At 36.3% G+C, this 27,133-nt stretch overlaps 1 protein-coding gene across 1 annotated transcript in view; it reads right to left on the bottom strand.

The window, feature by feature from the left end:
* Positions 1 to 27,133, bottom strand: part of STPG2 (sperm tail PG-rich repeat containing 2) — a 318,597-nt gene that overhangs the window by 179,767 nt on the left and 111,697 nt on the right. The window contains exon 6 of the mRNA XM_035005555.1: positions 7,489 to 7,648. Coding sequence (XP_034861446.1) covers positions 7,489 to 7,648 — 160 coding nt within the window. The remainder of the gene's footprint in view (positions 1 to 7,488; positions 7,649 to 27,133) is intronic.

The following is a 27,133-nucleotide window of genomic DNA, read 5'->3' as shown; positions in this document are numbered from 1 at the left end:
CTCCAGAAAGGGATTCTCTAGTATCTTCTATACTTTTTCAAGCCCCGCTAGTATCTTCATAATCATCATTCTAAACTGTAGTCCTGTCATCTTACTAATGTCTGTATTGATTAGGTCCCTGGCAGTCAGTACTGCCTCTTGTTCTTTTTTTTTTTGAGGTGAGTTTTTCCATCTTGTCATTTTGTCCAGAGGAGAATAGATGAATGAGAGAACAAAATGCTAAAAAAAATCCTAAAGGGTAACAATGACCCCAGAAAAATATACACTAAACAAATAAGAAGAGACCCAAAAGGGGGGGGGGGGAGAAAAGGGGAAAAAAAGTAGAATATAATCAGCCTGGTGAATAGAGCAGAGCCACACACTAGATTTTGGGTGTATTTTGGTCTGTTAGAAGAAATCACCTTCCAAATTTTTAAAGAAAGAAAATGGAATAAGACTGTACAGATGAAAATTAAAAAGGACTTATAAAAAGGAATTGATAAGTTGACTGAAAAAAGAATGAAAAAAATTTAAAAAAGAGAATGTGATCAGGGGGAGACTAGGACAATGTCATACACTAGATTTAGGGTATATTTTGGTCTGTTAGTAGAAACTTTATCCCAAACTTTTAAAGAAAGAAAAACTTATATATATACAAAAAATAAGGTTAAATACAATGAAGAGATAGAATATGAATGTAAAAATGAAAAATTAAAAAAGATTTTAAAAAAGGAATTGATAAGATGTTGGTTGAAAAAGTAAAGAAAAACTCAACTAAAAAATGGAAAAAGAAAAATAAAGAAAATTTAAAAAATTAACTTTGAAAGACTAAAGAATCATGGGGGAAAAGCCATGAATTCTATGTTCTGTATTCCCCTAGCACTGGGTTTCACCGTTCTCATTGATTGGTAAACTTGGTCTTGGCTGGCTGTTCTTGCTGATCTTCTGGGAGAGGGGCCTGTTGCAGTGATCCTCAAATGTCTTTTCCTGAGGCAGAATTGCACCACCCTTGCCAGGAGCCAGGCTAAGTAATCTGCTTGGGTTTGTTCTTGGGAGCTTTTGTTCCCTGAAAACTTTCTGTACAGCCATAGAGGATGAGAATGAAAATGGCGGCCTCCCAATCTCCGGCCCCAGAGGAGCCAAAAACTCAGGGCCCCACTCCTCAGTGTGACCTCAGAGAAAAGCAGTCAATCACTCTTGTCTCCCTTGTCTCTGGCAGACTCCATGCTCAGTGGCCTGTGACCGAGCATTTCTATCTCTGGCACACAACCCCGTTTTTAGATTCCAAACCCAGCAGATTCCTGTGGTGAGCTCCCATGCCGCTCCTCCTGGGGGAGGAAGGGGAGTTTCCCTGGATCTGCCACTTGTTGGGTCCCTGCTTGAAGAGCAGTGGCCTGACTGTGCCGCAGATCACAGTTTATGGCAACCCTGAGCTGAGAGCCCATTCCTTGGCTCCATCTTTGCTGCCAGGTTCCCCACTCTGATACCTGGGAGTTCTGCCACACTCAGGCACCCTTGATCTTCCTGTGACCCCAGGGTCCTGAGACCACACTGTCCCAGCGAGGGTTCCACCCCCCGCTTAGCCACTGGAGCAACGTCCCTCAGCAGAGCAGACTTCTAAAAGTTCTGATTTTGTGCTCTGCTGCTCTATCACTTGCCGGTAGCTGGCTGACAGAGGTTCCCTCCGCCTGCGGTCTGTCTTCCTAAATATCACCTCAGATGCACTTCTCCACATGTCCTACCTTCCAGAAAGTGGTCGCTTCTCTGTTCATAGGATTGCTCCTATTCTTTTCTTCGATCTCCTGTTGAGTTTGTAGGTGTTCAGAATGGTTTGATAACTATCTAGCTGAATTCCTGGGACCAGATGAAATTTAGGCCTCCTACTCCTCCCCCATCTTGCTCCTCCCCCCTCACTAAGCATTTTGTAACTAGTCTTTCTCCATAAAGGAAGGATTGTGTTGATTTACATTTTGGTACAATCTTCTTTCTCGTTGTAGGCAGGAAACAAACAGTTGACAAATGGGCATTTTGAGTAGTATGAGGCTAGAGATATTTTAGGTGCTTTCTGGATTAAAAGTGATCAAATCATCATACACAGTCAAGTAGAAGGTTTTTCCCAAAGAAGCTACCCATAACTCTTTCCAATTCTTCAAATATTCCAGTTCTAATATCTATTTCTCAAAAATCTCTATCAAAAATTCTCTTGTGCCAACTCTTAGAAACCTAAATGCTAATGTCTTATTTCAGCAATCTTCAAACATTCCTCCACTGGTAAAGTTTAGAAAAAAAGGTAAGTAGAAAGTGTAATAAAAACTATTTTGACCACCATTTAAGGTACTTAAAAGACAAGCATTTGAGATCTGTCTCTCTTCAGGTAGGAGAAGACAACAGAACACATTACAGCTTAAGTGCTTAAATATAGGGACCTCACTCAAAAGTATATACATCACATGTAGTACTTTGTTAAGCATCTGATTCGAAAAGCCATCCTGATTATGTAATTCACTCACATTAGAGGTTTTTCACATTAATTTTTCTAATCAGTAAGTATAGAAATGCCCAGGAACCCCAGAACTAGACAGTTTAGGGTGACCTTCTAAAAGCAACCTGTAAGTATGTTCTAGAACTGATTGATGGGTCCAATTTATTACTGCATACTAATATCTACACAGAAAAAAAATTGAAGTTCCATGAGGCCATTCTCACTAACTCTTAAAATATGTAAGATTCAGGATTAGATTGGAGGTGTCATCATAATTTAACTGTATCCTTCACAAATAAACCTTTGGGGAATTTATAATACCTTATTCATAATACAATAGACCACAAAATTGAAAATAAAACCTAATCCTAAGACCTAAATACTTTGGACTTCAGATTCATGAGAAACAGTACTCAGCTAGGCTCAGCTGGGGTAGTGGCAAGCACCTACACATGACCTCTCCAGAATTGCAGTCTTAGAATACTTAGACTTCACAGAGGCTCAGGACTCCAAGACCAACTGTTTCAACAGGCCCAGGTATATACTATAAAGCTCATGACTTTGCCTAAGAAGTGCTAAAATATCACTTCCACTGCATGCTATTGGTCAGAAAAGATACCAGACTAACCAAGATTGGAATGGAGAAGAAAAAGACTCAACTTCTCAATGGCATGAGTAGTAAATAATTTTGTACCAGTATAGACTTACCATAACAAATTACCATAACAAAACTTATAGCAATTGTTTGAGATCAGGCAATGGGTCAGAAGCTGGAACAACTCAAGACTTAGAGAAAGGGACACGAGAGGACAGTTGGTGATAGCTTAAAGGACAGGAGGAAAATGTTATTGGAGGCTGGAGATATAATGTAATGGCAGAGATTTTAACAAAACTAATGCTTGAGATAATGAAGAAAATAATAAATAAGTAGTTTCTAGCTAAGAAAGTTTCCAGGCTGAATATCAAAAGTACCAATTAGTTGTTTTTAGCCGTGTGTGAAGGTATGGAAAGAAAGAGATGAGTTCAAACAGTTGTTTTCAAGAATTTATAAGAAATGAAAGAAATCAAAATTTTCTGGGATTGAAAGTAAAACTTTTCTTCATTCCATCTCTACATATAGCAAAAAGCTCTCAAAGCAAGAAATGGCCTGAGATCAAAGACCAAATCCAGGGTATGACTGTAAGACCCTTTGTTAAGACCTCGGAAAGATTTAAGATGGTACACCATAGAATCTTTCAGTTAAAGAAAAGGCTTCTAAGAATTTTAAGGCCATATGTCATAGACCCTCTTGGATAAAATAATAATAATGCTCCTAAGAATCTAAGAGTATCAAAACACAGCGGCGCCAAAGGTGACCCAAAGTAGACAAAGATTTTCCTAAGAAGTACATTTTAGTGTGGGTTTTGTGCAGTGTATTTGATTCTAAGTCATTACAATAAGATACTTACAAAGTAGTTTTGAGAGGGAATTATACAAACCTGGAAAGAAAGAGACAACAGTGCAAAATGAAAAGTGGCTATAGATCCCTCATCTTCTATAGGCTGTAGGCCCCTCATCTTCTATAGGAGAAAACTCCAACTGCAAACACAGCCTACTTTGAGATTTTTTTCTTGCTTCTTGAGGTAATCCTGCATTGCTATATACTTCCCTCTTAGGACCACTTTTGCTGTATTCCAAAGGTTTTGGACCATTGTGCTTTCATTTTCATTTGTTTCCATGTCTTTTTTGATTTCTTCTTTGATTTCCTGGTTGACCCATTCAATGTTTAGTAGCATGTTGTTTAACCTCCTTGTATTTTTGGTCTTTCCAAATTTTTTCTTATGGTTGACTTCTAGTTTCATACTGTTGTGGTCATAAAAGGTACATGGTATGAATTCAATCTTTTTGTATTTGTTGAGGCCTCTTTTATGACCTAATATGTGATCTATTCTGGAGAATCTTCCATGTACACTTGAAAAGAATATGTATTCTGCTGTTTCAGGATGGAATGTTCTGAATATATTTGTTAAGTGCATCTGGTCCAGTGTGTCATTCAAAGCCATTGTGTCCTTGTTATTTTCTATTTAGATGATTTGTCTATTGATGTCAGTGGGGTGTTAAAGTCCCCTACTATTATTATATTATCAATTAGTTCCTTTATGTTTGTTATTATTTTATATATTTGGGTGCTCCCATGTTGGGTACATAAATATTTACAATTGTTATATCTTGTTGTATCAACCCATTGTGGTTATATAATGCCTTTCTTTCTCTTTTTAAAGTATTTATTTTAAAGTCTAGGTTGGGGGCACCTGGGTTGCACAGTTGGTTAAGCGTCCAACTCCAGGCTTTGGCTTAGGTCGTGATCTCAGGGTCGTGAGATTGAGTCCCATGTTGGGCTCCACAATCAGCATGGAATCTGCTTGAGTTTCTCTCTTCCTTTCCCTCTGCTCCTCCTCCCCATGCTCTCGTTCTCTCTCTCTCAAATGAATAAATAAATCTTTAAAATAAGTAAATAAAATATAGTTTATCCAATATAAGTATTGCCACTCTGGCTTCCTTTTGACATCCATTTGCATGATAAATGTTTCTCCACAAGGTTTTGTTGAGAAATCTCCAGCTAGCCTTAAACGTCTTCCCTTGTAAATTAAGAACTTCCTTTGTCTTGCTGCTCTTAAGATTGTGTCTTTATCACTATATTTTGCAAATTTAATTACAATATGTCTTGGTGTGGACCCGCTTTTGTTGATTTTGATTGGAATTCTCTGTGCCTCCTGGATCTGGATATCTGTTTCCTTTCTCAGATTGGGGAAGTCTTCTATTATTTCCTGAAATAAATTTTCTGCTCCCTTTTCTCTCTCCTTCTTCTGGGATTTCTATAATATGAATGTTATTACATCTGTTGGAGTCATGAGTTCCCTAAGTCTACTCTTATGTCCCAAAATTATTGTTTCTCTCTTTTTCTTCAACTTCATTATTTTCCATTATTTTGTCTTCTAGGTCACTAATTCATTCCTCTGCTTCTTCTGGCCTACTGTTAATTGCATCAAACCCATTTCTAATTTCGTTTATTGTATTCTTCATCTCTGATTGATTCTTTCTTAACTCTTTTATCTCTGTGGTAAGGGTCTCACTAATATCTTCTATTCTTTTCTCAAGCCCAGTGAGTATCATTATGATTGTTGCTTTAAATTCTCCATCAGGCATGTTACTTGTATCTGTTTTGCTTAGATTTCTAGCTGTGTCCTTATCTCGTTCTTTCATTTGGAATAAATTCCTCTGTCTTAGCATTTTGTCTAAGTCTCTGCCTTCTTCTCCATTAGAAAAGCCAGTTATGTCTCCTGCTCCTGAAAGTAATAGCCTTATGAAGAAGAGGTCATGTAGTGCCCAGGGTATAGTGCTTCATGGAATGTCTCCAGTCATGCTGTGTGCACCCTGCTATTGTGTTTTGGCTGCTCTATCTTTAGGCCAGTAGTCTGTAGAGGCTCTCCCTTCCTGCTGTGGGCAGTGTTTGGTCCCTGGACTGAATGTGGTGAGTTTTAACTAGGTACACTCTAGTCTGCTTGTGAAATGAGACCTGACACCAACTCTGCCAGAAATGAAGCCCTGCAGAACTCTCTAGTCAGGAAATATTGTGTGAACAGGGGCTTCTGGGGGGAGGAGCCTGACCTTCTGGGGGAGGGGCCTGTTGTGCTGGGACTGAAATAAGCTTGACAGAGAAGGGCAGTCCTGCTGAAGCACATGGGGTGGAGCTTGGTGTAAACAAGTTAGGCAGCCAGAAACACAGCCTATTTCTTATAGAAAAGGAAGGATGATTCAAAAGATGGAACCAAGAGCTCAAAGGCAGAACAAAGGACCTTGGAAAATCATTCCAAGGGAACCCAACTGGGCACTAATCAAGGAAATTACAAAATGTGCCTGGTTGGATTTCATAGTTGTTATAGGCCTATGACTGTTATGGGTCTCTAGTTTTCTCTTTTCTGAATAGGAGCATCTAGTATGATTATCCTATCTTTCTCCCATTGCTGTGTTTTGGGATATGTGAGGCAGATAATGAGTGTCTTTAGTTCATAGCTCTTCTGACAGAGAGAAGTCATACTCAAGAAGCTAATCTAAAGTATCACACCCAAGAATTCTCACCTATAGCAATATAGGTCTTAGATAAGAAAATACTGGACTTCAAGATTACACCATAATTACATGAGACTTTGGAGGCCTGGAGAAGGCATGTAGGACAACTGTAAATGTTTTGTGGGCAGAGGGTAGTCTATAGTAAATTAAAGATGGCCAAAAATTCTTTGCTATCCGTGTCATTGAGAGATGAAGTGTCATGCTCTTCTAACATGTGCTGCCCTGAGTAACCTGATTAACAAACAGAATGTGGGATTTCTGACATTAGGAAATAAGCCTTGTACCATCCTGCCAGGTCCTATAGAGTCCTGAGCTACCAAATTAAAAGACCAACTACCCTGGAACAGCAATGCTGAAGCTATGCATGCACTCTGAATGACAGTCTTATCTGAGCTCTGCCTTCCAGCCATCCCACAAAATAGTAAGATACAAAAGAAAACTCTGTGTTTTTAAGCCACCAAGTTTGTTATGCAGCAACACATAACAATACGTTAACATTCATATAAGTTATTTTTGTGCTCAATTCTTAGTTCTGTATACTAAAATATCCAGTGAGAATACTAGAATATGTTTTAGGATATCTCCAAAATAAAATTTTAACAAGAGTGCATTTTATAAGTTAAAATACTGGCAGTGACCACATAGTTGATATATATGTTCACCCATAAAGAGAAATTAGGAAATTTACTGAATAAAGGAAAACAATAGAAAATTACCATTAAGATATATGACCTGTTAAATTGAAATCTTACTAAAATTATACATTATTATTAATCTGTGTTTAGTGTATAGTCAATACTTTTAAAATGTGACTTAAAATGACAACACAAACCACAGAACAAAAAGAATTGTACTTTTTGGTACATCCATCTTGTCAAGAATATTAAGTTATATAACTACATGAATTAATTACTAACCTGGCATTTCCTCTGTCCTGAAGTCCTGTGTGAATCGAGCAGCACTTTGACCAAATGGAGTACTTTTCAGTATCGGTGTTTTCTTCAAGGAATTGAAAGCAGTTCGAGATTCATTATATGTGCCAGGAGCTGGAGTGATTGATTTCATAGGTACAAATCTCTGGTAAAGAACAAGAAAATATGCCAATGAGAAATGTACTACATAGTACATTTTGATATTTCATGAGTTAAAAGCTGCCTTCTTACTTAATATAACATCTGGAGTTTAATTTATTTCTTAATGGAGTGAAAAAATACAGACGAATTAAGATCTTATACCTATCAAAACATAAAATATATAGTTTTTAGTAAAAACATATATATATTAATACAGTAATGCATTATGTACTTTACTAAGCCAAATAGACATTTTGAAGGAAATTATCTCAAGATGAGATTCTAGATGATAATGTATGGACAATCTTCACATTTAAATTATTCTGCAAGTTAAGATAATAAAAAACTATATGATGTAACATGGCTTCTTTTATGTAATAAAATTAATACAAATTGACAAAGTTCCTTGATATATATATTCAATTAACTCAACAATATCGTTAAATATCTTAAGAAAAAATCTTAGATTCAAGAGATATATAAATCTGGTTTAGCTTATAATATTAAACTTATACATTTATGTTTATTATAAATTTATAAATATTTAACTTAATATTAAATATATATATACATATATATGTAACTGAACTCATGAAGTATAGCACTGTATATTTTTTTAACTTTTTATTTGGAATTAATTTTAAATTTACAGAAAAAATTTGCATGAATAAAAATAATTAAGAAAATACATGCATTATATAATGTTTACCCAGATTCACACACACACACACACACACACACACACATACACACACAAGCATGCAGCATATATATAGAACCATTTAATGGAAAGTTGTATATGTCATGGCCCTTTATCACTTAATATTTTGGTGTGTATTTACTAAAAATATGGATTTTTTTTTTACATATCTGAAGCACAGTTATCAACTTCAGTAAATGTATCAATGATATAATATTTTTATCTAATCAACTATTCATCTTCCAAATCTGTCAGTTGATCTACTAATGCCTCTATTGCATTTTTCCCCTTCAAGCATATAATTTAGTCTAGGTTCAGATATTGCTTTTAGCCTCCTTTAATATAGGAACATTTCTACAACCTTCCTTTGTGTTCTGTGACTTTGGAAGAATATGGCACCCCATTTTTGTATAATAAAACCATTGTTAGTTGGGACTTCTCTGATGCTTCCTCATGATTATATTCAGGTTATGCATTCCTGGACAGCATACTAAATAGGTGATGTAGCTTTCTCAGAGTATCATATGTAGAGGTACATGATGTCTTTGAACCTCAGTGGTCATTTTAATTTTATAAAATTGAATATTCCCTCTACATTTATTAGTAAGCACTCAACATTCTACTGTAAGCAAGAGCCCTCTTTTCTCCCCCAATTATTCATTTCATTATTTATCTACATATTTATGTATATCCAAACCATATGGAAATACAAATACCATTTTTAACTATTTATAATTAATTACTGTGGTTTTTGTTGTTGTTGTTATTGTTGTTTTACCAGTAGGAAGCCCTTTAAGTTGATTCATATGTCCCTATGATATGCCGTCATCTTTTTTTTTTTTTTGAGACTTTTCTTATTTTGTGACATAACAATATGTTACAGGTTCATCTTCCACCTACTTTGCCCAGTCCCCACCTCTTGGCTTATTTAGCAAGCTGGGATATATATCTATACTATCTACACCTATACCTACACCTATATCTATACACACACATATTAATAAAGACAAATACACATACATATTTTAGGAATCATGAATTCACATCAAACTTTCAATTCAAATCTATCATACAAGGTCCCTTTTCAACTCCTCTAATCCATATTTGTATGTACCCTCTTCCAAGTGAAAACCCTAGTTTACAACATTGGCTTTTTTGCTCAGTGTAATACATCTAAAATAGTTTCATTATTGCTTCACCCATACCATTATACTAAACCAACCTCTTAAAAAGAATTCAAAATTTGTTTGTAATTCTTGCACTCACTATCCCCTCCAACTCCTTCCTATCCAAGACTGATGTAGTCAAATACTGTGGTCACATGGATTATTTTTCCCCCCTTCAACATGGCTAAACGTATTCACTTAAAATACAGTGGTACATTTGTTTCTATTCACTTTCAGTTTTAGGGGTTTCTTTTAAGCCTTTCCATTCTTTTCTATTTATTTTTATTTTTGAATATATGGAACATTGACATGTTTCTAAAAGACAAATATGTATTTTTAAAAGTACACTCAAAGGCTTTCGAGGAAAAGATGGCAGAGGAGTAGGGGACCCTATTCCAACTGGTCCCCAGAATTGAGCTGGATATCTACCAGACCACTCTGAACACCCATGAAATCAGCCTGAGATGTACGAAGATCTGGATCTCTACAAACAGAATTTCACAGGTGGTTGGTTTCAAAGTACGAAGCAGGGAGCTGTGATTCTGCAGGCAGATATCAGAGGACAAACAGCAGCAGGAGGGACCCTGGCCGTGGGCATCCTACACCGCTGGTAAGTGATAGCCTCCCCTGCTGGGAACGGGGCACAGACTCACAGATCAGTAGCGGCGGGGAAAGGACTTTAGGGCAGCCCCCCCCCCCATGGAAACCAGAGCAGTGGGGCCACGCGTGTGAACTGGGAGTGGCTGGAGGTTTTAGAAGCACAAAGGGCAGAGACAAGCCCCGACCTGGAGGCGAGGACTGGGAGCACTGCTGAGGGGTACACAACCCAGGATGCTGCAGTTTATAGCAGCACAGACAAAAAAGGAGAGAGTGTGGCCTAGAGAGCTCATTGAAGAACAGACTGCGATCTCTCTGCTCTGAGGCAGACGGTTGGAAATGGTCTCTTCTGCGGAAAGACACGGAAGGCCGCCAGGGAAAGCCACCAGAGAACAAAAGCCCCAAAAAACTGGTTTCCACTGAGCCCATCCCCCACCACAGGGGGCAGCGCAACTCTGCCCCAACAGGGTTGCCTGAGTGACAGCATGGCAGGCCCCTCCCCCAGAAGACAGGCTGGGAAAACAAGAGGCCAGCAACCCTAAGGTCCCTAGAAAACAGGTGCATCTTGCTTGGGTTGTGGTCAATAATTTGGACTCTGTACATTCCCTCAACTACCCATCAATAGAATGACTAGGAGGAGGAACCCCCAAAATAGGAAAGACTCAGAGGTTATGACTTATGCCACAGATTTACAAATAGATTCAGATATAACCAAGATGTTGGAGATGGAGTTCAGGCTAGCAATTGTGAAGATAATAGCTAGAATGGAGAAATCAATTAATGGCAACATAGAGTCTCTAAGGGGAGAAATGAAAGCTGAATTGGCAGAACTTAAAAATGCCATCAGTGAGATCCAATCCAATCTAGATAATCTAACAGCTAGGGTAAGTGAGGCAGAAGAATGAATTAGTGACCTAGGAGACCATTTAATAGATAAAAAGGGAAAAGAGGAGGCCAGGGAAAAACAACTCAGAATCCATGAAAAAAGAATCAGAGAAATAAGTGACACCATGAAGCGTTCCAATGTCAGAATTATTGGGATCCCACAGAGGGTGGAGAGAGAGAGAGGACTAGAAGATATATTTGAGCAAATCGTAGCTGAGAGCTTCCCTCACCTGGAGAATGAAACAAACATTCGTGTCCTAGAGGCAGAGAGGACCCCTCCCAAGATCAAGGAAAACAGGCCAACACCCTGGCATGTAATAGTAAAACTCGCAAATCTTAGAACCAAGGAAACAATCTTAAGGGCAGTTAGGGGGAAGAGATTCCTTCCACACAGAGGGAGGAACATCAGAATAACGTCAGACCTCTCCAGAGACTGGCAAGCCAGAAAGGCCTGGCAAGACATATTCAGGGTACTAAACGAGAAGAACATGCAGCCAAGAATACTTTATCCAGCAAGGCTTTCATTTAGAATGGATGGAGAGATGCAGAGCTTCCAAGACCGGCAGAAACCATACACAAAGATAAACTCAAAGTGGATGAAAGACCTCAATGTGAGACAGGAATCCATCAAAATCCTAGAAGAGAATATAGGCAGTAACCTCTTTGACATCGGCCACAGCAACTTCTTTCAAGATACATCTCCAAAAACTAGTGAAACAAAAGCAAAAATGAACTTTTGGGACTTCATCAAGATAAAAAGCTTCTGCACAGCAAAGGAAACAGTCAACAAAACAAAGAGGCAACCCACAGAATGGGAGAAGATATTTGCAAATGACACTACAGATAAAGGGCTGGTATCCAAGATCTATAAAGAAATTTTCAAACTCAAAACCCAAAAAACAATCAAGTCAAAAATGGGCAGAAGACATGAACAGACAGTTCTCTGAAGAAGACATACAAATGGCTAACAGAGACATGGAAAAATGTTCATCATCATTAGCCATCAGGGAAATCCAAATCAAAACCACATTGAGATACCACCTTATACCAGTTAGAATGGCAAAAATGGACAGGGGAAGAAACAACAAATGTTGGAGAGGTTGTGGAGAAAGGGGAAGCTTCTTACCTTGTTGGTGGGAATGCAGTTGGTACAGCTACCTTGGAAAACAGTGTGGAGTTTCCTCAAAAAATTAAAAATGGAGCTACCCTATGACCCAGCAATTGCACTCTTAGGTATTTACCACAAAGACATAGATACAGTGAAAAGAAGGGCCATGTGCACCCCGATGTTCATAGTAGCAATGTCCTCAATAGCCAAACTGTGGAAAGAGCCGAGATGCCCTTCAACAGATGAATGGATAAAGAAGATGTGGTCCATATATACAATGGAATATTACTCAGCCATCAGAAAGGATGAATACCCAACTTTTACATCAACATGGATGGGACTGGAGGAGATTATGCTAAGTGAAATAAGTCAAGCAGAGAAAGTCAATTATCATATGGTTTCACTTATTTGTGGAACATAAGGAATAGCATGGAGGACATTAGGAGAAGGAAGGGGGAAATGAAGGGAGGGAAATCGGAGGGAGAGATGAACCATGAGAGACTATGGACTCTGAGAAAGAAACTGAAGGTTTTAGAGGGGAGGGGGGTGGGGGATGGGTTAGCCCAGTGATGGGTATTAAGGAGGGCACGTACTGCATGGAGTACTGGGTGTTAGATGAAAATAATGAATCATGGTCACCACATCAAAAACTAATGATGTATTGTATGGTGACTGACATATCTTAATAAAATAAAATTTTTTTTTAAAAAAGTATACTCAAAGACATGCTACTCCCTTCATTTCCCTTCCACTTCATGGATGCTGTACCACCAGAGGAAAATAGTCCAAATTTGAAACATTTGCTTATTTTCATGGTATAGAAATTATTAGTCACACTATCATGTGGCTAATCTCATGCTACCATTATAACATCAACCAACATGCAAAACTGGAAAAATTAACAGTTGGTTCCTGCAAGTCAATAGAAATGCAGCATACCAGCACTTCCATTCCATCTCTTTACTATCCCTTGTAGGTAATCAACTTCATTGTTTTCTGGTTTATCTTTTATGTGTTTAAATAAAAATAAGTAGTTATGTGTATGTTTTATTTTTTTCTTTTCCATTTTGTTATTGAAGTTTAATTAACATACAGTGTTATATTAGTTTCAGGCATACAATATAAGGGTTGTATAATTCTATATATTACTCAGTGCTCATCATGATAAGTATATTCTTAATCTCCTTTATTTCATCCATCCTCCCACCCACCTCCCCTCTAGCAACCACAAGCTTATTCTCCATATTTAAGAGTCTGGGGGCAGGGGAGGTTGTTGTTTGTCTCTTTTTTTCATTGTTAGTTCATTTGTTTTGTTTCTTAAATTCCACATATGAATGAAATCATATGGTATTGTCTTTGTCTGACTTATTTCTCTTAGCATTACACCCTCTATGTCCATTCATGTCATTGCAAATGGCAAGATCTCATTCTTTTTTATGGCTGAGTAATAGTCCAGTGTGGTGTGTGTGTCTGTATGCTTATGTGTGTCTGTGTGTGTGTATACACACACATACCACTTCTTTATTCATTCATCTATTGATGGACACTTGGGTTGCCTCCATATCTTGGCTATTGCAAATAATGCTGCAATAAAAATTCCCAAATAGACATTTTTCCAAAGACAAATGCCAAACAGACACAAGTAAAGATGTTCAACATCACTAATCATCAGGGAAATGCAAATCAAAAATCACAAACTTACACCCACCAGAATGGCTAGAATAAAAAAGACAAGAAATAATGTGTTGGTGAGGATGTGGAGAAAAAAGGAATCCTTGTGCACTATTGGTGGGAATGTAAATTGGTGCAGCCACTGTGGAAAACAGTGTGGAGGTTCCTCAAAAAATTAAAAATAAAATTAGCCATATGATCCAGCAATTCCACTACTGGGTATTTACCCAGGGAAAATAAAGACACTAACTTGAAAAGATATATGCACCCTTCTACTTATTGCAGCATTATATGCATGTTTCTCACTTTCCTTTCTTTCTTATACAAAAGGAATACTGATTCCTGGGCCCTGTTCTGGATGAATTGAATCAGTCTCTGGAAAAGAGAAAAGAAGGCACCTGAGTATCAAAATGTGGTAAAATTCCCCAGGTGTTTCTAATACACAGCAAGATTGAGTACCATTGTTGTAAAAGAAGTCTTATGTTTTAAAAACTAATGAGGGGGAAATCGGAGGGGGAGATGAACCATGAGAGACTATGGACTCTGAGAAACAAACTGAGGGTTCTAGAGGGGAGGGGGGTGGGGGGACGGGTTAGCCTGGTGATGGGTATTAAAGAGGGCACGTACTGAATGGAGCACTGGGTGTTATATGCAAACAATGAATCATGGAACACTACATCAAAAACTAATGATGTAATGTATGGTGATTAACATAACAATAAAAAAAGAAAAGGAGCAAAAAATAAAATAAAAAAATAAAATAAAAAATAAAAAATAACAGTTGAAGATCTAAGGAAATTCAATGCATTTAGATAAAATACCAAGTAACTCCTTAAATCAATAACTAAAATAAGTATCCCAGAAAAATATCTGTTTCTATAAACCAAAAATTATGTGTTCTAAATCTACCTTGTTAATTGCATTATTGCTTTTTCTATCAGTCATTAAATATATACATTCATATTCAACCAACCACTAACACTACCCCTAGCAGGTGGTCCTGTTGGTTTTAATTCTTCCATATCTTTCACCCCAGGCTCATTATTGTTTTCTTCATCATCCCTTTAAACAAAATTGATATCATATTCTTTTCCATTTCTGAAAATATATTTAAAATTTTGTAATTGGTGCCAAGTGATATCAAATAAGGACTACGTGTTAGAGGAATAGAAACAGCATAAGAAGTGAGGGTTCTGGTTATAAAAAATGATATTTTTTAAAAAATCAAGGACACACACACAACATCCTGTTCTCACACATCTGTTTTGTGTAGTACCTTAAGTACTATCAAGTCGCTCAAGGCAGACACCTGGTATTCATTCTTGATTCTTCCCAGTCCCTCAGCCCAGCATCTAACCCATTAAAAAGTCATGTTAATTATGTCTCCAAAAATATACCTGCAATCCATCTCCTTGTCTCCAAGGTGGTGCCTCTTAAGTACAATGAAACCAAAGTAGTAACCTGTAGTCATCTGAAAGTTAATAACCTTCCTGAGTTAAGATAAATTAATCAGAGCTGTATGTACTACAGTTGGATAAATATTGCAACTACTTTGATCTAGAAGCTGCCACATTATAAAAGTTTGCTGGTATTAAACTGCCATGGAAATATCTTAGATACCTTCAAGTTGCCTTGGTGTATACCCTGGAGAATGTGATACAATTACTGTGAAATAGACTCTTGCATCACAAATAAAGAGCCTAGTTGCAGTTGTAGATATGATCTATCCCCACCCTCCACAGAGAGTCTTCAGAACCTTCTCTGAAAAATATGCATGCCCGTAAAGATTACATGTTAATACTCTACCTATTCATTGGCAGAGTATATTTTAAAACTCAGACTAAATCTCTTATAAGGTAAACTGAACATTCACATATACAAATTTAAAATGTTTAATAGATGGTTTCAATTCAAATATTCACCTTTGCTTGTTAATATTATAATCTTATTTCATTTCATTTTAGCCAATTTTTTGGCAATATGATTGGCCCCATCCATGTCTATTTCCAATTTGCTTACATATCCCTTTTTTTTTATGATCTCCCTAAACACCATCAGATTTGTTGCTGGCTTCACATTGTATCTCTTACGCTTTATGCATGAAAATGACTGTAGAACATTATTACCTGGGATTGAGAAAGAAAAGCAGGTGATGCATCATTTACACTTGGTATCATACTTTCAGCCTTCTGAAATTGACTTTTAATGTCATATTTTCCAGGCCCTGGGACTCCCTAAATTACAGAAAGGAAAAATACATGTGCTCATTAAGAAAGCATCTATAGTACCTAAGGGAACAGTTGGCTAAATATATGAACCAAAACTACAGGATTTTTAAGCAAATTCCTATATGATATTACCAAAGCACTTCAGTAAAAGGCAAGCCAGAACAAACTTCTTAAGAGAAACAACAAAAAAATTTCCCTTAGCAAAGCTTCCTAGGAACCTGAAAACACACTACCTGAAACTTTGCTGCCCTCTACTGATAGAGCACAGAAAAAATTATCTACTTCCCATAATTAAACATTACAACGAATAAAGGTGGCTTCTGTATTTCTTCTATTTAAATGTATACAACCAAATCTTCTCTAAGAAAATATTTCACTGTCTTTTCAAATTTCTGTTAGTCAATAGGCTACTTTGTTTCCAACAAATAAGCTTCAGGATATATTTTATTTCAAATAAAATGTTAAAAAATGTGACATTAAGTTTTAACCAGATACTTTACAATAGATAAAAATTAATTCAGTAAATACTGGGATTGACTTTTATTATCTTAGTTAAACATACATAACTTTATATGTATAAATATATATCAAGAATTTAAACACATGTATTATATATATTTATCAAATATATACAAGAAGTGCTATTTAAAAATATACCAAGAAGTGCTATATATTAATCACCAAATACTTTAATTACCTTGATAGAGTATCTTTTATAGTATAAAAAAGTTTCAAATCTTCTGTTTCATCTATACCTCCTCTAGTTCTATAGTTAAAAGAATTATTCCTTAATTTATGAATTACATACTTGGGTGTATAGTAAAATTCCCTCAGCAAATCTCTATCATTATTATATGTCCAAAACCAACCATTTCTCTCCACCTTCACATACACCACTCTGATCCAAGCCTCCATCTTTCACCAGGATCACTGTGAAATCTTCCTGACCGCCCCCCTGCTTCCACCCTTGTCCTCCTTCAGTCTATTTTCAACATAGCAGCTAGTGATGGATCCAGCTAGACTGCACCACTTGCCTTCTCAAATCCATCCAATACCTTGCAATCTCACTGTGAACAAAAATCAAAGTCCTTAATATGATATGAATTTCACCCCCAGACACATTATCACCACTCTAACCTAATCTCCTATTACTCTCACATTTCCATTCACTCCATTTATCACAAAGATCAGGCATATATCAACCTGAGGACCTTTGCACTCTGTCTGGGATGTTCTCCTAAATAGCTCCACAGCTCACTCCTTCATTTCAGTCATGTCACTATTCAGTGTTACCTTATTAATTAGTCATGACTACTTCCAAGCCACCCAATCTAAAATTTAACTGCCTCCTCCAAATAATTCCCACCTGCTTTCCTACCTATTTTTTAACCTTATCATTTTTTACTATCCAAAATATAATTTTCTGCTAATTTGTAAGCTCCAACAGGGCAGTTATTGTTTTATTTGCTGCTGTATCTTTAGAGTACAGAGGAGTATAGGGAGCATAGCAGATGCTCAGTAAATATTTGCCAAAAAAATATGGATGGATGCATGAATGCATGAATGCATGCACTGAATCCTACATTTTCACTGATCATCTAATGGATTTGGAGATATGTTCCTCTGGGAAATAATGTGGCTTCAGATAAGAACATTAGCCACTTCTAATAATAGTAAAATATCTTAAAGCCCACATATTTAATTTATATTTAATTACAATAATAATAATAATACTTAGGAAATTTTTATTTAGGAGCAATTCTTATACATAAGTACCTTTTCGTATTAATAGGTTTGATTCTAAAATTTTATGCAAAGGTCCATGTTATCTTGTCTCAAATGAACAAATCTATGCCATTATTTGGTGGTTGGTAGAATAGATGCACTTTGGCTGTGGCATGTAAGATTGTTTTTAAATCTATGAACTTGAAATAAGTTAGGTTTAGAATTAAAGAAACTTCTACAGAATTCTGTGTTTATAAAAACCTATGAGATACAAATCAAATATAGAAATATAGAGAGCATAGCTTCAGATACACAATATTAATCTATTTTCTTGAACTTTACAGGTATGCTATATCCATCTTCTCCATATAGGCAGGCTTGATAAAAAATACTCAGCTACTGACACACTGAGATAACCTTCCTACTGTTATAAACAGTAGTATAAGTGGCCATTACTATGGATCACAGGGAAAAGACTGTGAATAATTAGATAAGTGAATCTAGTCTTGGGAACTATTTTGCATTAAAGGAGAAATGAAATCTTGACCTCTTTAATGAGTACTTCTTTTTCCTTTTTTACTGTTTTTTCAAAAAGTTCCTAATGTTACTGAACTTTTTTTTCACTAAAATAAGATATAACAGTACAATTAGGCTTCTAAAAAGTTAAGCTTAGGATATAGTAAGCCAATTAAAAATTTTTTAAAATAGAAGACAATGACCACTCAAGACAAGCCTCCATTTATGACAATATAAAGGTGGAAAGACTTTGAGAAGACCAAACCCTAGGCACAGGCTGAAAATGCTACAATGTTTATTCTGCTTTTTCAAATTGTTATCAACAGACCACCTGCATTAGTATCCACCTATTAAATACATAGCCCCCTCCCCCAGAGTGTCTCATTTGAGATCTAGTGGATCAGAATTTTGTTGGGTAGAGGAATCTACACTTTTAACAGGCCTCACAGATGATTCTCATGCATAATAAAGAACCACAGCTCAGTCCAAAAGAGGTCACTATTACAGCATCTTCTGCTAAACACATACATCCCAAGGAAGAAGGCCTAGACCTTAGGAGTATTCTGCACTGGGAACAGAGGTTAAAGATTACTGGAGCAGGTTGTTTATGGCATCTTTTCATGTGTAACCTAATAAAATGGGCTTCTTGCTTCAAATAAAAACTGGGGTATAATTATCCATTTGATGATCAGATGGCATACAAGCATTAGGAGGACTAGGGGAAGCCACACGATTTTACCTTCACTCCTCTACCTTGGAGTCACCATCAATGATGATTATTTTTTTCATTAAAAATACTAAAAGTTTACTATGTGCAAAGCACTGGTATATAGTAATAAATAAAGCATGGGGTCTGCTTTTGAGAAGTTGACACTAGATTAGTGGTTCTAAACCCAAGCTGTACATGACAATCCTCTGAGGAACTTATAAAAATAACAATGACTCATTCCACCGTATCCAAATTAAAGCCAATGGAAATGAGACCCAGGTGCTTTTTTTTTTTTTTAAAGATTTTATTTATTTATTTGACAGAGAGAGACACAGCGAGAGAGGGAACATAAGCAGGGGGAGTGGGAGAGGGAGAAGCAGGCTTCCCGCTGAGCAGAGAGCCCGATGTGGGACTCGATCCCAGGACCCTGGGATCATGACTGAGCCGAAGGCAGACGCTTAACGACTGAGCCACCCAGGCGCCCCCTTTTTTTTTTAATTTAAAAAAAAAATTGATTCTAATGTGCAGTCAGGATGGAGACCTAAATTGGTTTAAAACTCACATTGCTAGGCCTCATCCAAGTGCAATCACTTTCCAAAAGTTCTTTAACCACCATTGTTTCCTAGGGTTTGAGAGTCCCCTTCATGTAAATAAGGACTACAGTGAGACCAGGTTACCAGGTATATCTTTCAGCTCACATTCTATAATTTTAACTTCTGCAACCATATTTTTAATTTTCTAATTCTCTAAATCTTTATTCACACTTGCATTATCCTCCATCTTTCCAAGGATATTAATTATAATTTTATTTATAATTCTGTTCTCTTTATTGTCTTTTTTTCTTGGAGTTTTATTGATTAGGGGTTTTTTGTTTGTCTTTCTCTGTGTTTCTCATTGGAAGATTTCCTCAAATGTCTGGTGATTTCTTTCTCCCCATTCAGATTTAAGAGTAAGCCACTAAAAGAGTTGGTTGAAATATCCATATATGGATAGATTTGACTTGAAACCTATTGGACTTCATTATGCTGTGATGGAATCATAATTCAGCCTTTGCATTAGTAGGCCCCAAAATGTCAGTCTTTTTCTCAAGTCTGGCTGACAAGTTAGGTGAGTGGGGAAAGGTACCTGGAACTCTCCTCCATTCTATGTATAAACTTTCACTTACACCCTCCATTTTCTTCTTGACTTATTTTTAATTATGAAAAATTAAAAACATGCAAAAAAAACATAGAGAATAGTGTAAGAAATTCCCCTATACCCATCACCCAGGGATAATAATTCTCAACTCATGGGTGCCTGGGTGGCTCAGTTGGTTAAGCGACTGCCTTGGGTTCAGGTCATGATCCCGGGTCCTGGGATCGAGTCCCACATCGGGCTCCCGGCTCAGCAGGGAGCCTGCTTCTCCCTCTGACCCTCCCCCCTCTCCTGCTGTTTCTCTCTCGCTCACTCTCTAATAAGTAAATAAAATCTTGGGGAAAAAATAAATAAATAAATAATTCTCAACTCATGTCCAAATTTGTTTCCTAATCCTCCCAACTTCCCCAATTCTCACTCCAATGATGTAGAGGCAAATCCAAAATATCATAATTTTATCAATACATACTTCATTCTGCATGTATTTCCAAAAAATAAGGGACTCTTTAACATAAACACAAAACCATTTTTCTATCTTAAAAAAAATCAACAATGATTTGGTTCCTTATTTACTCTGTTCTAATTTTTGTGACTGCCTCATAAATTTATGTGATAAATATACATATATATTTTTCTATATGTTTATCTGAATCAGAACCCAATTAAAGCCCATACTTAGCAGGGGTCAATGTTTTTAAGTCTCTTATAATCTATAGTTTTCTTCTCTATCACTTTATTTTTTTCTTTCATTTTATTTGATGAAAAAGCTAAGTTTTTGTCCAATTTTTGAGCATTTCCCACAGTTTGTATTTTCGTGACTAAATATCTATGTCTCCTGTCCCTCATACTTCTGTAAACCAGCAGTTTGATATAAGGGGTAGATTCTAATTCAATTTTTTGTCAAGATTACTTCATAGGTGGTGCTGTATACTTCCACCAGGAGGCATATATAATAGCTGGTTCTTTCTATTCTGCAACATTAGCAGTCATTAATGATTACTGACTAGATGCAGTAATTTAGTAGGGGTTCCAAAATGATAATATAATTCCACAGTTCCTTTTTATTTGTTGCCTGAAATACTTCTGTAACTGAAATGCTTCTATAAAGAGAGACTTCTCTCAACAATTGTTTAGTTACCCAAGGTGTTCACATAGGAAAAGCAAGATAAATACTTAGGGTTTTTTTCCTCTTTTTTTTTACCAGTTTCAAAATACCAAGCAGATTCTTGCATCTTCCAATACCAATCAATGAGTTTTTAAAATTCTAATTTTAAACTCATGGATTAAATATATTTGTATTATTCTTTGATACTGAAATTATCCCATCTTCAGCTGGTGGGACTTATTTAAATGAGCCCCTATGTCCTTTTGACATGATCCCCAGTAGCCTTTCATAGCTCCCTACTTTCTGGTATGACAAGATTCTTCAGGTTCTTCAGATATAATTCCTGCTCCAGACCTGGAATTAGGCATTTCTCCAAGGAGCTGTAATTCTTTTTATCTGGAATCTAGGAATACCCTCCATTTTTGTTACATCATCTCATCCCTTTCCTCTCTTCTCTCAGTGTTCGTAAGTCCAGAGACTATCTCATTGGATTTCTCCACCAACAGACCTCACATCTTCTCCTGGAGTGGGGATGAGGAAGTCACCTAGCTATAAGAGATTGTGCTTCCTATCCAGATTATCACCAGTCCTGCTGTTTTCAGTCCCACCTGCCACCTCCAAAGTAATTGATATTCCTGGGCTTTTTGAAGGTACTGTAAGATGAACTAGATTTCTTGTCGGCATTCCTCTCTGAAGATATTTACTTAACAGCTTTCTCTATTCTACTATTTCACATTTACCCGTCAGCTTTCCATATTTGAAAACTGAAGACATCTTTTATCTATTATCATCTCTTCTCCCATTCTTTTTGTGTTTGTAGTATTGCACCTTCCTTATTCTTTTACTTATTAATTTAGTGGGGCTTTGGGAGTGTTATGGGCCAAACTGTATCTCTCCAAGATTCATATTTTGAAGTCTTAACCCCCAGTACTTCAGAATATAATTGTATTTGGAGATAAAGTCTTTAAAGATATAATTAAGTTAAAATAAAGTTTTTAGGGTGGGCCCTAATTCTGTATGACTGGTGTCTTCATAAGAAAAGGAATTTTGAACATAGACATGAGTGTCCACAGAGGAAAGGCCATGTGAAGACACAAAAAGAAGATAGCCATTTACAAGCCAAGGACAGAGGTCTCAGAAGAAATCACTGCCAACACCATGATCTCAGACTTCTAGCCTCCAGAACTATGAGAAAATAAATTTCTTCTGTTTATGCCTCCCAGTCTGTGGTACTCAGTTATAACATTCCTAGCAAACTAATGGAGGGAGGAACCTAAGATATAAGCACAGATTCAATCTACCTTGTTCAAACAGAAGTCTGTCTATCCCATTCTACAAAACTAAAAAATATATTTTATGAAGATAGAAATGTAGCAGAAAATATAACAATGGTACCCACCAAGTCTAATAAGAGTTGTGCTGATGGTAATTTTGAGAAGGAAAAAATCAACTTTACACCTCTGACAAATAACAGTTCAATAACACTAACTGAATAGATGGGATTATAAAGATAGACTGATGAATACCACCCGTAACTCTTGATATTTCTGCATCTCTCTTTGAAATACTGAAGATAGTTTGCAAGATCTCTCATATTTGCACAGAACATAATAGTATGCATATAGTACCTGAAACTATGCCATGGAATTAAAACTGATTATTCCAATATAGAACTCAAAAAATACTAAAAATGACAAAATTATAATGGTTATCAAATAAGGTTTGGTGTAATAAGATCCACAGAGAAGTCTAATGTTAAGATTTTAAGGTTTTCATTTGTTTCTATACTTTAGTTTCACATCTAATTTAATTGTTACCTGTTCTGCCAGTATAATTTTGGAAGTGGCCTTGTTCTAAAGTTTATCCACATATATCCATGCTATAATGCTAGGACATTGCACAAAGGGTGTATGAGGGGATGGGGAGGTACTTAAGGTCTTTTTACTAGCATACATCTAGGTATCACAGAAAGGTTTTATTGTAGTTTAGAGGCATTTCTTAGTCTATAAAACTCTCACTTCTGCAATCAATACTTTCTTAGGTAGTGCTTTTTGTTCTCCTATCTTTGATCCTTCTTCCAAACAAAATGAAGAAACATTAATTCCCTATATTTACTGAGCACCACTGTGTGGCAGGCACTATACTTGATATATTCTTAGGTTATCTTTAATCCTTAAAAATCCTGCAAGATGGACAACATTACTCAAGTTTGCCCCATAGGGAAAATAAGATCCACAGAGATTTAATAACTTAGCTTTAAACACAACTAGTAGGGGCAAAAACTAAACGAAGTTCCAAGTAACTACAAAGGCCCTCTTTTTTTTTTTTTTTTTCCTGAGGAGTATTACAAAAGATCAGTATTGCAGACATCATGACAAAAATGATAGAAAAAATATGTATTAACCTATTATAGGAACATGCCCTACTTTATATATTCTGGAATGCAGCCAGAATAGTGACTCCAGCTAATATCATATGGATTAGAAAAACTAGGCAACTGAGCCCAGCAAAACCAGAGAATCATTGTACTTGTGAAGGTTAATTCCAGTAGGCCTGGAATTAGTATAAATTGTTTTACTAAAGTATCTATAAGGCACTGATCCCTGGTCAAGGTATGAAACTGACTAATAGTCTTGCTTTGCAATTATGGCTCCCATGAGTTTCAGAGTGGTTTGTATCAGCTTGTTAGCTTTTTTCATTGATAACAAGGACATTGATGATTTACACCTGGCCTCGGTGAGACTCCTGGAGGGCTTTACTGTTGGTACTGGTTATGCAGCAAAATATCCTATGTGGCCAGCAGAGTACAAGAAACCGTGGAAAGACTCCATTTGCGCTCCCAGATTCTGAGCTGTTCATGCACGTGTCTATTATCAAGACATAATGCATAATGCATAATGCATGCCTTGGCGTGGTCTTAGAGAAGGAAGACAATTAGAGCTCACTCTAATCTCTCTGGAACCCTTGTAGCCTTTAAAAACAAAGAATATTCTTACTTTAAAGATGTTGCTATTTGTGTTTTGGGGTTTTTTTTCTGCAATAAACTTACATTTAAGGATTGTCCTTTTGGGCCGAGTCTCCTTTGGCAATCCAGCCCTATGTGCCACTATTAGTGCAATCATGAAAAATAACAAATTGTTCTTTTGTTGTTATATTGTTGTTGTTTTAGACATTACATTTTAGGGTGACTGGTTATGCAGCAAAAGATGACAGAAACAACAACTGATATTTACTAAGCACCTACTATTTGTCAGGCATTACTTCAGTTCAAGACAAGAAAACTGGGCCACAAAGAAATTACTTCCAAAAGCAACAGAGCTTGTGAGCAGATGAGATAGATACTACTGGTTGCTACCACAATCGCAATTTCCACCCTCCCTTTCCACTACCTTCTGCCAGAGAGGGGTGGCCATGTGACATAGTTCTGGCTAATGAATATAAGCGCTTGTCTGATAGAGAAAATAGAAGTTAGAGCAGGACTGACAGAAAGAAAAGTTCAATTTTGAAATGCTGGTTTTGTAGTTGTTATAAAACATCAAGGTAGAGATGTCATATGGACAGTAATTCATAGAAGACTGGAGCTCAGTGGAGAGTTCAGGGTGTCAATACATACTGGAAGCAATCTGCAAATTTGGAAATGATCAGTACAAATAGGTGGTACCTAAAGCCATGAAACTAAATGTGGTTTCTGGGAAAATTATATAAAGAAAGGGCTTAGAATATTATGCAAGATTTATGTGATTCTTTTAGATTATATTATATATTTTATTATATTATTTTAATTTTATCCGTCTTAATATCATTAATTTTTTAATGGCCCATATGAATTAATGAATCATTCTAATCCTAGACCTTATTCTAACAATTTTTCAATCATTTACCATACTCTTCAGCTAATATCTAGACCGAATATTTTGGCAACACTGATGATTATTCCATTTTCCAGAGCTGAATTAACATATGTATTCTAATTCCTAAAAACAAGATGATATTCAGCATCCTTTTTCTAATAGGAAAAACAAATTTATGTAATATAAATATAATACAATAAGGAGAAACAAATTTAAAAGCAACTTAAAAGGACATAATATAATAAGGACATAATACAATAAGGAGAAACAAATTTATAAGCAACTTAAAAGGAAAGTTTGCAACTTAAAAATTTTCAGCATGCTTATATCAACATAATTTTTGCTATTTGATTATACTTGGCACTATATTCTTTTTTTTAATTTTTTTTTTTTTTAGATTTTATTTATTTATCAGAGAGACAGAGGCAGGCAGAGGGAGAAGCAGGCCCCTTGCTGAGCAAGGAGCCCGATGTGGGACTCGATCCCAGGACTCTGGGATCATGACCTGAGCCGTAGGCAGACGCTTAACTCACTGAGCCACCAAGGCGTCCCCTTGGCACTATATTCTTAATAAAAGAAAATTGCCTTTTCATTTAAAATTAAATATATTAAATAAGTATGTCCTGGATTTAGTTAACTTTTTAAGTGACTCATCATAATGACTGATTGGCCAGAGAAATATATAACTTTTACTTGAGAGTGTAGAAAAGAACATGTGTTTCTTATGTTCATTTTCATAACTGCAAGATAAATTTTGGTTCATTTAGAAAGTGTAATTCATTCTTTCTGATCTCAGGAAACAAACACCCTGTATATGATTTTTTTTAAGAACTAATTAAATTTAAACAGAACCAAATCAAATTAAGATGTCATGGAAAACTCTAAGTGAACAAAATAGATTTGTAAAGTAAGGTTGCTGGAGTGGTAGGGAGGGGTAGGGGGTGGGAGGGATGGGGTGGCTGGGTGATAGACATGCGGGAGGGTATGTGCTATGGTGAGTGCTGTGAATTGTGTAAGACTGTTGAATCACAGACCTGTACCTCTGAAACAAATAATACATTATATGTTAAAAAAATATATATATATAATATAGTAGGAAGGGAAAAATGAAGGGGGGGAAATCAGAGGGGGAAACAAACCATGAGAGACTATGGACTCTGAGAAACAAACTGAGGGTTCTAGAGGGGAGGGGGGGTGAGGGGATGGGTTAGCCTGGTGATGGGTATTAAAGAGGGCATGTATTGAATGGAGCACTGGGTGTTATATGCAACAATGAATCATGGAACACTACATCAAAAACTAATGATGTAATGTATGGTGATTAACATAACATAATAAAATAAAAATTTTTTAAAAATTTTAAAAAAATAAAAAAATGAAAAGTGACTCTGTATTAATAAGAGAACTACAAGTGTCACTGGGTCTCAGATACAACAATTCTGTTATACATCACTGAAATTAGAAAATCAAGTAAGTGACAGGAAATGCTTTGTAGATAAATCATAAACTAGTTAGCTTACCATATGTTCAGTAACAGAAATAGAAAATAAAAGTAGTTTTCCCACATAAATCTAAACAAGTATATCAAGAGAGGCAGAATTCAAATGCAAGCTGCTAGGTTTGACTGTATATTGTTGCTTTGGAGTAGAGGGTTCTTTTATGCAGTCCCAACCAACCCGACATGAAATTGAGTAAGGCTGATGAAAAGCTACTTAGATTCCTTAATATATCTGCTGAAATAACAGTGCATATCAACACTGGTGTTAGCAATTCAGTTCAGTCAAAATACAGTAAATCTGAAGTTACCCTGCCAAGTTCTGAACTAGAGTAAACAGGAGTAAATGTGATTCTCCTGAAAAATCTTACCATAATGATCAAGAATTGTTTAAGAGTTTTGTGCTTAAATATTTTTCACCAAGAGAAAATATATACAAATAGTTTATATAGTTTCCCCATAATTACTGTATCTTATATGGTGGATTATCTTGTAGCAGCCAAGATTTATAATGCCTGTTTTGGTAAATTAGTGCCAAGTAAATGTTCAGAGTCATTAACATTTATTACTCTGCAATGCAGCATGAACTTCTGAATAGT

This window comes from Mirounga leonina, unplaced genomic scaffold (genome assembly GCF_011800145.1).
Source record: "Mirounga leonina isolate KUSES-001 unplaced genomic scaffold, KU_Mleo_1.0 Mir_129, whole genome shotgun sequence".
NCBI classification, from domain to species: domain Eukaryota; kingdom Metazoa; phylum Chordata; class Mammalia; order Carnivora; family Phocidae; genus Mirounga; species Mirounga leonina.
The sequence above is the reverse complement of the archived record's forward strand: the minus strand, read 5'-3'. Positions and strand labels throughout refer to the sequence as shown.